Source organism: Prenolepis imparis, unplaced genomic scaffold (genome assembly GCF_030444845.1).
Source record: "Prenolepis imparis isolate NDT839.2.m4 unplaced genomic scaffold, iyPreImpa1.0 SCAF_2, whole genome shotgun sequence".
Lineage (NCBI taxonomy): Eukaryota > Metazoa > Arthropoda > Insecta > Hymenoptera > Formicidae > Prenolepis > Prenolepis imparis.
Window position 1 is genome coordinate 1,636,677 of NW_028141160.1, and position 15,607 is coordinate 1,652,283.

At 38.0% G+C, this 15,607-nt stretch overlaps 1 protein-coding gene and 1 pseudogene across 1 annotated transcript; both read right to left on the reverse strand.

Moving 5' to 3' along the window:
* Nucleotides 1-8,796: 8,796 nt before the first annotated feature.
* LOC145948897 (cytochrome P450 6B7-like) lies at nucleotides 8,797-10,885 on the reverse strand (annotated as a pseudogene).
* A 3,049-nt stretch (nucleotides 10,886-13,934) lies between these two features.
* On the reverse strand, nucleotides 13,935-15,285 carry LOC145948898 (uncharacterized). Its single transcript, XM_083058475.1, has one exon. It carries the CDS (start codon nucleotides 15,213-15,215, stop codon nucleotides 13,935-13,937), a length of 1,281 nt encoding a protein of 426 aa, XP_082914601.1. The 5' UTR covers nucleotides 15,216-15,285.
* Between the last annotated feature and the right edge of the window lie 322 nt (nucleotides 15,286-15,607).

Genomic DNA, 15,607 nt, shown 5'->3' on the forward strand with positions numbered 1-15,607 from the left:
GGAACTTTACGAAGCTGGTATTATTATAAAATAAGTTATACATCCACGATACGAGTCAGTCTGTCAATATTAGTGGTATCGAAATGTAGATTAATAAATTTGGATTATCACTTGGAACGTCGAATAATAATTCATATTATCAATGGGATGGATTACTAAGAAATTACGTGCGCGATAATACTCTGTGTCTAACAACCTCCGGCTATGACGCAAGGTCGCGCAAGATACGACGTGTAGCGCAACCGGAAGATGATAATGATGCAGCCAACAAACGATATGTCGAAGCGAGTGTCAAGCTTTTGAGAGATCAACAGAAAGAAATTGAGAAAAAAATAATCAGGCTTGAAAGGAATATGCAGGCGCTATTATTAACGCTGTATAAAATGGCTGTAACGCAGACTACATCAAAAGATACATAAAGAACTGTACGTGAAAATTATATCACATTATTACAAATATGCCTCGATCAAACACCTCTGAAAAGCAGCTACTCGTGGGGGAATTGCACGCTCCAGCGAGAAGAAATTTTCCGCGTAGACATGTCATAGTACATGGATACGACGACCTGTGGCAAGCTGACGTGGTCGAGATGCGTCCTTATGCAAGAGTCAACAAAGGATACAATTACATACTCACCGTCATCGATGTGTTGAGCAAGTATGCATGGGCCCTGCCGCTCAAGAATAAGAGCGGACGCGAAACAGCTGACGCTATCGCTGAGATAATTCGAGATAGCAAGAGATGTCCGAGAAACATACAAACCGATAGAGGAAAAGAATTTTACAATGCAAATGTGCAGAAACTCGTAAAAAAACACAACATCAATCATTACTCGACGTATTCTGTTATGAAAGCCTCAGTAGTGGAACGATTTAATCGTACTTTAAAGAACAATATGTGGAAAATGTTTACACTTAATGGTAATTACAAGTGGATCGACGCGCTGTCCCGACTCATTGCAGAGTACAATGCGCGAAAACATCGCACTATCGGTATGAAACCTATCGAGGTTACTCCGGAGATTGCCGAAAAACTTTTAAATACGGTATACAGTAACATAAAAATTGCTGCTCCGGCAAGATTCAAAGTAGGCTGTCAGGTACGCGTGAGTAAATTCAAGACCGTCTTCGAAAAAGGTTTTACACCAAATTGGACTATTGAAATATTTAAAATTATCAAAGTGCAGAAAATTAATCCTGCGACATATATACTTGAAGATTTGCGCGGAAATTCCGTCGCCGGAGGATTCTACGAGTACGAGTTACATCATGTTGCAAATCCCGATGTATATCTCGTGGAAAAGGTTTTGCGGAAAAAAGGCGATGATGTTTATGTGAAATGGTTGGGACTGGATAAATCTCACAACTCATGGATTCATAAAAATAATTTATTATAAACATTTATTTAAAATATTTGTACACTGTTTATTTTACAATATATTTATCTAATAATTTTATAAATACAAATATACATATAATATACATATTTATACAAAATATATTACAACAAATATTATTTACAAAGGTATTTTATAATGTCCCCATGGCAATGTATCAGTGGTTTCAGGTATGATATATCGCTTGTCATCGTGAGGACTTAGAGCAATTTTCGTCTCGCGAATGGTGTATACTTCATGCAATTTCGATCTTATACATGATTGACTACGTGTCATTTCAATCTCTTCATTCAAACACCGCGTGTAATCATCAAACGTTATCGTTCTCGCGACAACGTTACTCTTGACACCTTTTACTTTTTTGGTATCTTTCTTACCATCCACTCGTAATGCATACATTTTTGCTCTAAGTCCTACAAATTCAGTCATTATCGTACCATTATTTTCATCTTTCATTAGACCTGGCACCTTTTTATTCACAAGCGGTATACCGTACGCATTGTCCGCAGTGTAATCGCTCGTATCAAATTTGCTTACGTCGCGCTTTATATTCTCATATACGTCTTCGCATTCGATATGGTATATTAGGCTGTCTGTGTCGGTGTACATTACCCGACATTTATTTCGATACAGTGGTGACATGTATTCATGATGAAATTCGTATAAACATGTCTTCGAAATGTCGAGTATGCACATACTGACATAGATTGGTTTATAAAATTTTACTTCGAGTTTACGTAATTCTATGGCAATTAAATTTTCCGAAAAGATGCTTCTGCTGTAAAAATTTGGTTTCGCAATCATTGTCTCTGCACCGTATCTCCCTTCCCATTGTGTGATGAGTTTTACATCAACACGATTACGCACATTTTCCATCGTTTTGCCGAATACTGCATTATTCATCAATTTGTATAAATTTTTTTCGAAATCATTTTTTGCTTGCATTCTAAATTGTGTATTAAGTTCGATATAATTTCGAAGCCATGGAGATTGTGCGAATTGTAATATGCGATGTATTTTTGTAACTTGAAGACCGTGACGCATACATTGCTGCAGGTTGCGGTAGTGTATCACGTAACGCTTTTTATCATATAATGTCGCGAGCAGCTTATCATCCCGCTTGCCTGGTGGCTTGTCGCGTGTCGGGCAAAACGGTAGGTCAGTGTGCGCATCGTGAAGACATTGTGGATATTCTAAATCTACTTCAAGGATGTAGCCTGTAGGCGAATCGAGCGCGATAGATGATAAATTGAAACTAGACATGTCATCGACCCATCGAAAATCTGCATATGGCAACGGTTGACACATTGCCCATCCATACAAATTATTTACATCGAAATACATTAGATACGAAGATGGTTTCGATGAATCGTACGACTGCATGTACTTGTTATTAGCGTGTGCATATCTGTTTGAACATTGACTTAGACCGCCGCGTATACCCCGTTCTATAAACATAACCATGTCGATATCGGTAAGCAATTCGAACGTAATATTTGTATGTTTTAACATGGCATCCCACGTATACCCGGGGAGAGTATAGTAATACGCGGGGTCGAGCCCATAACTCTCGATACATTTATCCCGGAAATTTTCAAAAATGTCAGCTAATAACAAGACGTCCGTTTTTAAATACAGATCGCTATATTCGCCCAGCGTTCGAATGGAGAACCGCACCCATACGTTTTCGGCGTGCGCGTAATCGTTCTCGGATACAGTGTTGCCGGTTAAGGAACTATAAAATAATTCGCGCGGTGATAGACATGTATCATGTAACCTTTCAAAACAGTCAATGTATTCGTATGGAAAGACACCTTTCCGTGTTAATAATTCGAAATTTTCGGTGGATAAATTTTGAAATTTTGATTTTAAATTTTTGAGTTTATCTTTATTCAAAAAAAGATGCCAATTTGTCGAGACTTGTTGTGAGAAATTTATATGAATCGATAAAACGTAATTTAATATTTCTGGATTTGTCTTCTGCAAATTGAACATTTTTTGTAAATGATATATATTTTTCTTTAGTTATTGGAAGTAATTCGATTCCCCCTTCGAACGCTGTAGCTATTTCCTTAATTATGAAATGTGAGTCATAACCGGATAAATTGTGAAATACAATTGGAATACAAAAAGAGTTTTTATAATTTAGATTACAATTTGAGTGCGCGGGACCTCTGTACCGCCCGGTCAGATGGCAATGATCGCGTACGCGTGTATCGTCATCTTGCATGAATGGTTTCTCACATATATGACAATGCGTTGCACTATGAAATTTTTCCCGCTCGTCTGATGTTAAATTTACCATGGGGACGTTAGTTGCTAAAATATTCTTTACGCGTTGCGCCAAATTTTGTAGTTGTTCGGAAAACCACGAAACGCAATCTACACTACGACGAGAATAATATTCGGATAATGAATCGTCATATGAGCAATGTACATAATATGCTATACTAAATACTTGGTGATGTTGATATAAATTCTTTTCTTCTTCCTTCTTATTTGTCTTTGTCAGCACACATTCGAGGTCTGCGTATACGACAAAAGGAAGTCGCTCTTTGCGATTAAAGTTGTTGAACGCGAGCCACTTGTCCTTATCGCTCGGTAATCGGATACCGCAGTCATTCATCTTTCCGCAGTCTACTGTATGTGACTGCAACTTGTCTTCCGAATGGAAATAGTGTAAGCATCTGTAAAAGATAATAGCAATTATAAACACTTTATATAATTATTTTATGATTATTTAATATATAATTTGCAATAAATATACATACCGATCACAGATATATTTTCTACATTTGTCTTTGCTCAGTTGTGAGCTCACGAGCCGGGAGTGATTCTTGATCCATGCGAAATGTCCAATGTTGTTGCTGTCTTCCACGTACAGCAAGTTGACGTGTCTGTCTTTCTTCTGCTCACTGAGACGTATCGAGACAATGTTCTTTTCTTCGATGCTGTACACATTTATCGAAATGTTGTTTGATAGTTCAAACTTTTTGATTTGATTCACAGTCACTGGAAACTCAATGTCCTGGAGTTTCAACTCCGTCGTATAGTGTGGATATGACGACGTTCTCTCACTATATTTTGCAACTGGATGCAGAGCAGCGACAACTGCCCATGCAAAACATGCATTGTCTTTAGATTGCACATTAACCACTGCTCTCTTCATCATTATTTCTCGCGGCAATTTAATGTGACATCCCGCACGCATTGGATTATACTTGTTTATATTAATATTCAAATTGATTATTCGCGATAATGCCCAACCACTATCATGTTGTAACGTACCGTTTTCGTTCCGATACGACCGGACTGCGCTCAGTCGGGATCACAAGGTTCGGGGAAAACGGTTCAGGCGAAAACACAAGACGATGATTTAATATTTAACTTAAAACTGTTTATTCAAAAGACACAAAAGAAATGAATGTTTCGTCCGTTAGGTGTCCATATAAGAGACCAACTCGCGATATAATAATAATATCATTAACAGAACAGAATTAATGCGGTAAACGCTTCGGCTAAATAATATACACAAATCCGCGATATAACAATACTACAATTAAAAGAACGGAATTAATGCGGTAAACGCTTCGGCTAAATAACATACAAAAATCCGCGATATAACAATACTACAATTAAAAGAACGGAATTAATGCGGTAAACGCTTCGGCTAAATAATATACAAATATCCGCGATATAACAATACTACAATTAAAAGAATTAATGCGGGAAACGCTTCGGCTAAATAACATACAAAAATTCGCGATATAATATCGATACAGAGAGGCGCGATCATATGTTTTCAATCGCGAGGTTATTGCCCCTAGGCTCGGGTAGCTATACTTTAAAGGGCCACTAGCTCACGCGTGTTTATGTTATTGTGGCGAATGATGACGGCGCAGGAAGCGGGGCGCGGCGGGGCCGAGCGCGTGGCTCCGGAATTCGCGTTTTTCTACACGGACTCTCTCTCGCGCCCGAGAGAGCGTTCGATATATCTCGAAAGCCGCGCGGGATTATACGCGGGCTCTTTCGCGACTCGCGACTCGCGTCCGCGTGCAAGGATATAGTTGCGCGGAGGATAGTGACCGGCGACGGGAACTCCCGTCCAAGGCGGGGAACTCCCTACCTTGTGACTGATTGCCGGAACCGGGGTACGGAAGGACGTCAGCGTTTGTCCGCTAACCGAAAACTCTCGGTAGAGACCGGGCACACCCGACCCCTTTGGTCATACGCTTACAGCGAGAGAAGACGGAAGACACTATAGCGCTTTCTAGGTGGGAACACCCACCGGCAGAGTACACCCGACCCCCGTTATTTGCGGCTTACTCGTGTTTTTATTCTGGAATCGGTTCGGGATGTGTGCTCGAGAGCGGATCGGGACCGGAATGATCTTTCTCGCCTCGAATCGCTCTTTTTAAGCGTCCCGGCTTCGCGTTCGGGAATTTCCGCGCGTCTTCGGTAGCGCTCGGGTATTTTCGTGACGTCGTGGTTTTCGGTACGCCGTACGGATTTTGGATAACTGGCCCGATTCGGGTGTATTTAATAAATGATGGCGCATTGCGCCCGCTGCATCGCCCGGCCGGTGTTTGCCGGGCGCAGCCTTCCGCACGGTGTTCGGTCGGGTAACGGGGGTATCGTTACAATGTTCTTGAAATTCTTCTAGCGATGCTAGTGTGGGCTCGATAACGCGGCGTTTGTACCAATCATATAAATCGGAGGTGCGAAAGATTTCAAAGTTTTTAGTGTTGACACTTTTATTAGCGCGCTTATCGCCTGACACAAACTCACCATTAAATATAGTGTTCACTTTTACACTTGTGTGTTTTTGCAACACTTTTTGCACGTGTTCGATCACAATGTCTTTGGCATCCTCTAGAAATTGACGAGGTTCGATGTGGTTGCTGTTTATCACCGCACCAGTCAAGATGCGGCTCTCGAACGCCGTATCAATCTCTCGCCATATGAGCGATGTCTCGCGAACTGCTTCCGGCACCTGCGTGTACAAAACGTCTGCGTACCGAATTCTTCAACCCTTCGAGATGTGCGATTTGGGAGACAAGCGATTGTCGAACTCCGATCGGTAATCGTGGACGTTTTATTCGACTTTGTTCTTCCAGTGATTCGATGTATTCGTCACATTGCTGCTCCCACACAATATATTCTTCCACCGAATTCACCCTTGCGGCTTGCTCCAACAAACTTGCTTCCAATTGTGCCATTTTTGAGATGCTCTTGCTGAACCTCTGACAATGATACTAACATAGTATGCCTCTTTACCATCCTTTTTATTTAATCGTAGAGGTCATTGGCACTCGAGTATGTTGCACTTTGTGATTTTGTTACGTACGAATGATGTATCGACCTTGAAATTGATACATTTTTACACATTTCGCGAGATTCATCTCAAGATGAGAGCGGCCGTACATTGGCGCTCGAAAATTTTAATTATGTAGCATTTTCTTGTGATTTTGTTACATACGTTTTGAACACCTGGGGATGATATCATAGCAGCCGTACATTGGCGCTTGAAATTGATACATTTTTTGCATAACCTCACCCGGCTTTGTTGACACTCTTTCACGTTTCTTAAACGGCAAGCGATGTGCTTTTCCGAGATGACACATCTCGCACATAAAGTCGCTCTTGTCGGTTATTGATATTCCGTGAACGAGCCCCCTGTTTGCAAGCTCACAGATCGCACTTTGTCCACGTGACCAAGTCTCTCATGCCACACGCGTAGGTTATATGCTGACATATTTGCCTCCTCAGCACGCAATTTCACGACGCAAAAGAACATTCGGTAAATATCGTTAGTATCTTGTCTCACGCCCGACGCGACTACTTTCTTCTCACGCATTATATTTACGTAATTGTTCTTAAAGTTCACTTCAAAACCTTTCTTAGTACAGGCACCTACTAAAAATAAATTTTTCTTTAAGTGAGGAACGTAGAGAACGTTTTCGATTCGAGCATCGCGCCACAGAGCGTTCACAAATTTTTGGACGAGCATTACACTCTCACCGGCAATATTGCACTCCGTCTCCGAGCGCCACTGTTCCGCTATCTTTGATCGATCGGTATTCGGTGAGCCAATCACGTCGGTACATCATGTGTCTTGACGCACCACTATCGGTAAGCCAGATTTCGCTCTTCTTGACTGCGAGCATCTCTCTCACTTGACTGTCGCTCGGCGACCCAGACTTGTCCGACATATGCGCCCTCTCAACAATGAACGCGCAATCATTTGACTGATCGTCATCACCACCTTTCCCGCCTTTTTTCGTCGGACACTCATGCGCAAAGTGTCCCGTGGCATGGCACCTGTAGCACTCGATGTTTTTTTTATCTCTTCGGTCTTCCTTTCTTCTTTCCGCGATTTTTCTTGTCGTTCTTCGAAGCAGTAAATGCACTTGCCCCTTCTTCGTTGTCAGCATTCAATCTCACTTCCTCACGGATTAGCCTTTCCTCGAGATTTAGAGTCTGACGTGCCGGTTCGACATTGTCCCAGGCGGTTTAAAGTGTGCTGTACTTAGGCAATAGACTGCCCAGGATTTTTGTTATCACAGTAAACTCTGACATTTTTTCGCCCACGTCTTCGATTTGCGCGGCCATGTTACGAATTTTCGCGATATGCTGGACGACCGAATCACTCGATGCCATTCGATATTCGTGGAACTTCTGTAACAGTAAGAGCTTGTTTGCAGTAGACTTTTGCTCGTGTATTCGACACAAGTTGTCCCACATCTCCTTTGCTGATTCACACACCAGTAACGGCTCGAGCTGAGCGTATTCAAGTGCCGACGATGTTAAAAACATTGCCTTGGCATTGTCACGCACCCACGTGTTCGCCTCGGGCGACGATCGGTTCGCCGGCATTGTTCGCGAACCATCGATAATGTCGTCTATTTCGTCGGCGGTAAATAATGCGAACATTTGGAATTTCCAGCCTTGGAAATTCGTCCCATCAAATTTCTTCACATTTCTTGCAGAAATGTCTTGAGACATGATGGATGCGAATCACACGCGCACGTTCTCAACGAGTGTCCGACCGCACAATGGCCACCGCCCGCACCACGATTGTTTATCTCGCGACCTCTCTCCTTTCACTCAATTTTTCACGCAGGATGGATAAACTGGGCCCATAACCTGTTGACGCAGTTGAGGATATATTTATATATATTGTCTTGTGAAAGGATCAGAGAGGACATCAAAAGAGATTCTGTATCGCACAATATAACTTTATTTGACGTGGTCACTTGTCTCGACTAGACTCGACTGACTAACACGAGGAAACAAGACGGAAGTCTTCGCTCGTAAAGCGCTTGCGCCTGCGCAACTCACTGCTGTGACACGGATGGTGACACAGCTGTCCTACTTACCGACGCGATAAACTAAATGCTTCAATATGCATGGCTTATGGTCATTGATGAAGTTTCAAAGCCGGCAAGGAAAAATACGAATGCTTAAGAAGCTATCAAGCTGTCGGTCAATTCTAAAGTGTGATTTTCTTTTTACGATTTAATTCTGTTTCTTATCAAATATTAAAAATTATGTGAATAATCTATCTATTTCATGATTAATATATAGTAAACTGTTGTATTTTATATACGCAAATATACAAATATATAAACATATACAAATTTATAAACAGTTCCGTCTAAAAAACATTTAAATGATAGAAAATATTCATACGGACAGTCACTTACTGATATCACCGACTTTCTCTGGATGCTTTTTTAATTCGCGTAGTATATCAATGAAATCATGTCTAATGACATTATTCATTTCTCTATATTTCATGGTATCTGCAACAACGCGTGTGAAAAATGTGGTGAACTCCGATGATAGTAGGATATAATTGATCACGGCGTAGAGTCGTGGCAGGAATTGTTTTATTTTTAACCGTATAACATTTTTCCATGTTGACACGAAAACTAATCTTCCCATTCTGCGAAATTCGCTGTCTTCGTCCGAAAGAGCATTCATTTCGAGGCCGAAAACGCAAGTACCGATTACATCGGTCGTAAACTTAGCTGTCAATTCGCGACATTCTATCGGTTCAGTCTTGTTTATTATTTTATCTATATATTGCTGAAGATGATCAGCGCATTCCGACATTAAAGAGAACATCTCTTTTAATTTACTGGATGTAAAAATGGGCGACAATCTTGTTCTTAAAGATCGTCATCTTTTAGGCTCCAAAGCGAAAAGATGTTGCGACAATGGGTCAGCCTGCAATATAATATAAAGACATAATTATAATCAAGTAAGTTTTCGAAATTTAAGAACATTTTTACTAGATTACACGAAATTGACTGAAGAAACTCAATTTGTAATTAATGTCACGATTTTCAATAATTCCAATTATTGGAAAAATGTATTAAATAGGTTATCGAAACGCATTTATATAATTCGAATATTATAATATAAGTTTATAATATTTTTACATACTTTTTTACTAACAGGAATTCCTCTGTCGGCGAAGTTGGTAAAATCTTTAATGAGAATATTCTTAATTAAATCTGGATCTTTTACAATAAGTGTTGCGAATCTAATCGCGCGCCAAGAAGTAAATGGGAAGTAGTGTGCGTGTGTACGTGTGTGTGGATGTATGCGTGCATCGGCGTAATAGCGCCAACAATCAATTTGCGAGCGTATGTCTGGATTCATATTTGGCGCGACGGCGGGCGGATTCACGCTGCTCGGCCTGCGCGCCAATCACAATCCCGCGCGCTCTAGCTATAGCGCGCCATCGCAGGCATCGCGCGTTCAACGCTTCGCGATCGTTCAAACGCTAGCGCGCGATTATAACAGATTAAAAACAAACAGCTTTGTCCTCCGACTCTCGAGAGAGCCCCTTATCGCTTTGTCACAAGACCAAAATTGATGATCTCATGGGGAGAACTCTCTCGAAGGTCGGACGGACAAAGCCGCCCGATCGACACCGAAAAATAGACACTAATCCGAAAGTCGTTCGCACCGAAGGATCGCGGTCTCTCGTTGCAAATCATTTCGCACTTCTGGCGAATATCACACGTTTTCGCACACTCGTTGCACTTCCTGCAACCACCGACAAGTCTGTCGCGTTCAGCAGAGCGCGTAAACCGTGTGCAATCACTGTGCAACTGCTAAACCAAAATTACAGTGCTGTTAAATGTTTTCTTGTTGTTTCATTTCTTTGTCGCCGTCTTGCCACTCCCGTTGAAGCATCACACCGCGAATCGCGCAGCTAAATTGCACAATAAGAATGGATGTTTTTTAAGTGAATATTCCAATCATGGATTCATCTTTGTACTCGTTATATATGTCCCTAATGTAGTCACCAGTGAACTTTTTATTGAATATGACATCTTTAATATTACCGAAAACCAGTATTGGTTGTGGACCGCGAACGCCACGTGATTTCCAAAAGTTATAGTTTGATATGAAGTAATAATAAACAGTGAGATATATGGCAGCAATGCCGCACAATATTTCAAAGATTTCCATTATCTTGCAGCTATTGATCAATTATTTCAAGCGACGATTGTTGAAAAAGAAAAAACAATATTTCAGAAAAAGCTTGTTTTAAGAAATTAAAAATTTAATAAAAAAAGTTTGATAAATCAAATACATATTTAACGAAATATAAATTTATGATAACTGAAATTAAGCGGATTTTATCGATATCAGACTGATCGAAAAATCCCTTACATAGATGTATATGATATACATATATCGAAATACAGATCAAAATATAAAAACTTTCTTTCAGTAAGAATATTAAACGAATTTTTGAAGATTATTGAGATAAAAAATGACACATTATGACAGTTTATTCGTATTGCGCAAATTATGACGTCATGCAAATTGTAATTTAGCGACAAGTGACAAAATAAAATTGTATTTTTTGGTTTTTATGAATGCATAATCTTACGATCTGTCTCGTGCCAATTGATTACTTGTTTATATATACCCAATTATAATTTAAATGAAGAAAAAAATTCATATGCATTTAATTCAAATTTACCAATTAAATAAAATTAATTTATGATTGAAGCTAATTAGACATAAATCTTTCAAAACATTAAAATCAAACAAACAAGAAATTATTTCTTTACCTTAATACAATATATCACGAAGATGTAAGAAAGTTGTCAAACTGTGTATTTATTAGTAATCAACAGAGATGTGCAAAATGGGTGACCAAACCCATTTAAAAAAGAAAATGCAAAATAGATAGAAGCTTTTCATTTAAAAATGCAAAATGCAAAATGCTTTTTAAACATCCATTTAAAATAGGAAATGGAAAATACTCATTGTAAAAATGGCTTTTTAAAATAAAACATGGTGTTTCAAACATTTATAAAAAAAAAGGATTTAAATTCTTATTTATGTATTTAAATTCTCATTTCTTTAATTAAATTTTTATAAACTTTATGCACTTTCTTTATAAGCTTTCTTTATATACTTTTTTAAATAAATTTTTTAAACTTTATAAACTTTACATAAACTTTACATATTTTTAATATAAACAAAAAATAAAAAATATATTTACATAAATATATTTTCATGTAGAAGTACAATAAAATGTTTAATATTGTTTACAAAAAATATATTTACTTTATGACTTCTTTAATAACATTTTGATTGTTATACATATATATTACTGATATTTTGATTAATTTTTAATTTGCAAGAAAAATGCATTTAAAATAAAAAAATTAGTAATAAAAACCATTTAAATGTAAATTTAAAATAGTTTTCGAAAACATGTGTTAAATGCAAAATACAAAATAGGCATTTTACATTTTATATTTGTATTTTAAATGCATCTATTTCAAATAATGCACATTCTTGGTAATGAAGTGGAGATAAAGTAGGCGATAAAGTATACGGCAAAAGTTGACAGATAGTTTGCAGAAAAATGTTGACAAAGATTATTAACATATACATATAATACTTACTGTATAGTTTGGAATTAAAGAATGTGCTTCAAGAATAAAAACTTGTCACGTACTATTAAAAATTCAAATTAATGCGACGTAATAAAATCAGAAGTGCCGTTTACCAGCAACATCTCTGAACCACAAATACATCAAGCTGATGATGTTGTTGTTTATCACGCGTTTGTGTACGTACAACAGCGAATGATAAAGTTGCACCACTCTTTTCGATAAAATTCCTTTCGATAAATCACATTTTTTTCGTCCACAAGTGAATGATATTTCGCAAATGATTGCATCTGACTGTGAAATACCAAAAATTGAGAATGTTCTACTCTCTCCAGAGACAGGTACATTTCGAATTGACTTTTTTAAAAAGGATACGACGATGAAATTATTTTTCAAAATGTTATGATTATTCGTACGATATATTTGAATATGTTTTACGAGCTTTGTAAGCTTTTACGATAGACTTCACCTGAATAAGCGACTAATGTAATGTATATGAATGTGATGTTAACATGTAATTGATAATTGCAACAGCTCACACATCCGCAGCTATCCCAGCCGACCATTTTGCAACGATGACTGAAAATAATACGTCATGGTCCAAATTGTATCAAATTATAAAGTGTACGTGCCACCGCAAGGAGATGTCCGAGCAACGTAAAAGTCACGATAAATTGCGGAAAATATATCTTTCAGATTCACCTCCAGCACAGAATGTCTTTGCAAATAATACCGGGAAGAATTAATTGATTATATTAGATTAGATATATTTAACTAACAATTAACTTTTTATATTTTCTTAAGGCTCCTGGCTCCTCGCCGATCATGTCGGAATCGTGACGTCAGAGGCAAGAAAGCACATGCTAAAAATTCTTGCGTGCCATTTTTAAATAAAAAGATATTTCAATAAAACCAAAGAGGATCAGATAGAGTGGAAGCTGCCATATGAGCATAATGTTAAATTTTTTTTTTTTATTATTAAGCAAAAAGCAGGCTTTGACCCTAGGGCCATACCGCACCGGCAATACAACGAGCCTACTTATCGACTAACGATCTCTTACATATAACCTTTGGTAAAAAATGGTAATACAGTATAGTTATGCCGTTATTTTTGCTATACAAACGTATTCTTTGGGAGCTTATTATACTAATCTTAAAGAGCTAAGGACTAACAGAACTAAACTGTTTAATACTTTAAAATGAATACCAATAGACCTTAACAATACTTTTGTCATTTCACTTAACGACCTACTCTAAAATACATATACCTATAAATAATATTTCCGTTTTCTTTCCTCTCTTTTTAACTTTCTTTCTTTTTTTTTTTTTTCTTTTTGTACATATTCCCTTTTTTCCTATATTCCTGCTTAAAATACTAAACAAAAATATTAATAATAATAAAAATAATAAAGAAACGAATAAAAATAAAATTAAGTACAATTAAAATTAAAATTAGAATTAAAATAAAATTAAGATTAAAATTGAAATTGAAATTAAAATTAAAATTAAATACAGCACGTTTAGGTACATATTTACATAAACAACACCTGTACAAATAGACGTTAATGAAATAGAACCTGACAGGAAACTGAAATTATAAAAGTTTATATATTATAATTGATAGATCTAATAAATGCGTCCAAGGCATGAACTGTGTTACCCTCGTGTAGTTGTGCGAGAAGAGACCTGGCTGGAATTGGCAACAAACCGATATCCTTAATTGCCCATTTGATTAATGGGATTCTTTGTACTTCAAAACGCTCACATTGCCATAAGATATGGTCAATAGATTCCGGACTATCACAGACAGGGCAGTCCGGAGACGGTACAATAGAAAACCTGAAAAGACTCTCTAGAAGAGAGGTGTGATTACATCTCATTCTGCAAATAGACACCATTCCCTTACGCGAGATATTGAAATTATGGAACCAAGGATTCCTATTATGAGTTAGGCAGTTCTCCATATACCAGGAGGCTCTGGACCTTCCCGAGACCTCACACCATGTATAGAAGGAATTGAACAAGACATTCTTCCATCTAGATCTGAAGTCATTAATAGATGTGCAAGTATGGTAATCAACACCCGATCTAGGAGCCTCCTTGGCCACTTCGTCTGCCAATTCATTCCCTGAGATTCCGCAGTGACTGGGAATCCAGATTAAATTTAAGTTACCTCCGTTTTCAGAGAATTCTCTAGCTTGATGTCTAATTTCTGTTATCAGGTGAGAAGTTTTATTGTTAAAACTAATATTTTGTAACGCAGACAAAACTGACTTCGAGTCAGAAAAAATTGTGACATTTTTAAGATTAGTCTTCGTTGTTGTTATGATGGCCTCTAAAATGGCCATAGCTTCGAGTGAAAAGATTGAAGCATAGGAAAGAGATCTGAATTTACTTCTAGTTTTGCCATTCAAGGAGATCACAGAGAAACCCGTGTATTCCAGACCCGGGGTTTTAGACCCGTCAGTAAAGAAACAGAAAGAGTCTTCTAGCTCTCCCCGGAATAATTCGGAGAAAAGTTGTTGGTTCATTTTCGAATCTTTGTCAAAGTTAATGCCGACAGATAGATTGACCCTCGGACAAAAGATAATCGATTCAAAAGGTTTAGCGAAGCATAGAGGACGCGCGTTAATTTCTATAAGGTGGGAGATTTTAGAAAATTCCATAAAATTTTCCAAAATTACAGACGTTTTAATTCTGTCGACAACAGTAGGATTCTCTTTAAGATCTTGAAGCTCAAGAAGCGTTGAAATGATTGGATGATTCGATTGCGAGAGCAATCTAGTCACGAACGATTTACATAGGAAGTTAGATCTGAGTTCTAAAGGAGGTTCTTTCATCTCTGCTAAAATGAAATTCGTAGGAGAGGACGTTCTTAATCCCATGACGATTCTGAGCGCCTTATATTGAATCCTGTCTAATTTCGTTCTTTGAGTGCGATTGAGACCGTGAATAACAAAGCTACCATAATCCAACCTAGATCTTATAAGAGCAAAATAAATTATCCTTAAAAGTCTTGGGTTTGCACCAGGTATGTCTCAAACAGCTCAGTATCTTCAAAGGACATTGACAACTCCTCCATATATGAGAAATTTGATGGTTCCAATTCAAGTTGGGCGAGAAGGTTAAGCCCAAAAAACGAACTTTAGCCGAGGGGTCTATTCTGACATTATTGACCCTGATATGGATTCTCTGATCGTTTGATTTTTCTCGTTTTCTGAAAATACACAATTTCGTCTTTTCCGCTGAAAGTTCCAACCCAATATGAAGTAGCACG

Bases quoted from the DNA above. Each gene is read 5' to 3' on its own strand.
- LOC145948898 (XM_083058475.1), bottom strand. From the start codon at position 15,215: ATGGGATTAAGAACGTCCTCTCCTACGAATTTCATTTTAGCAGAGATG.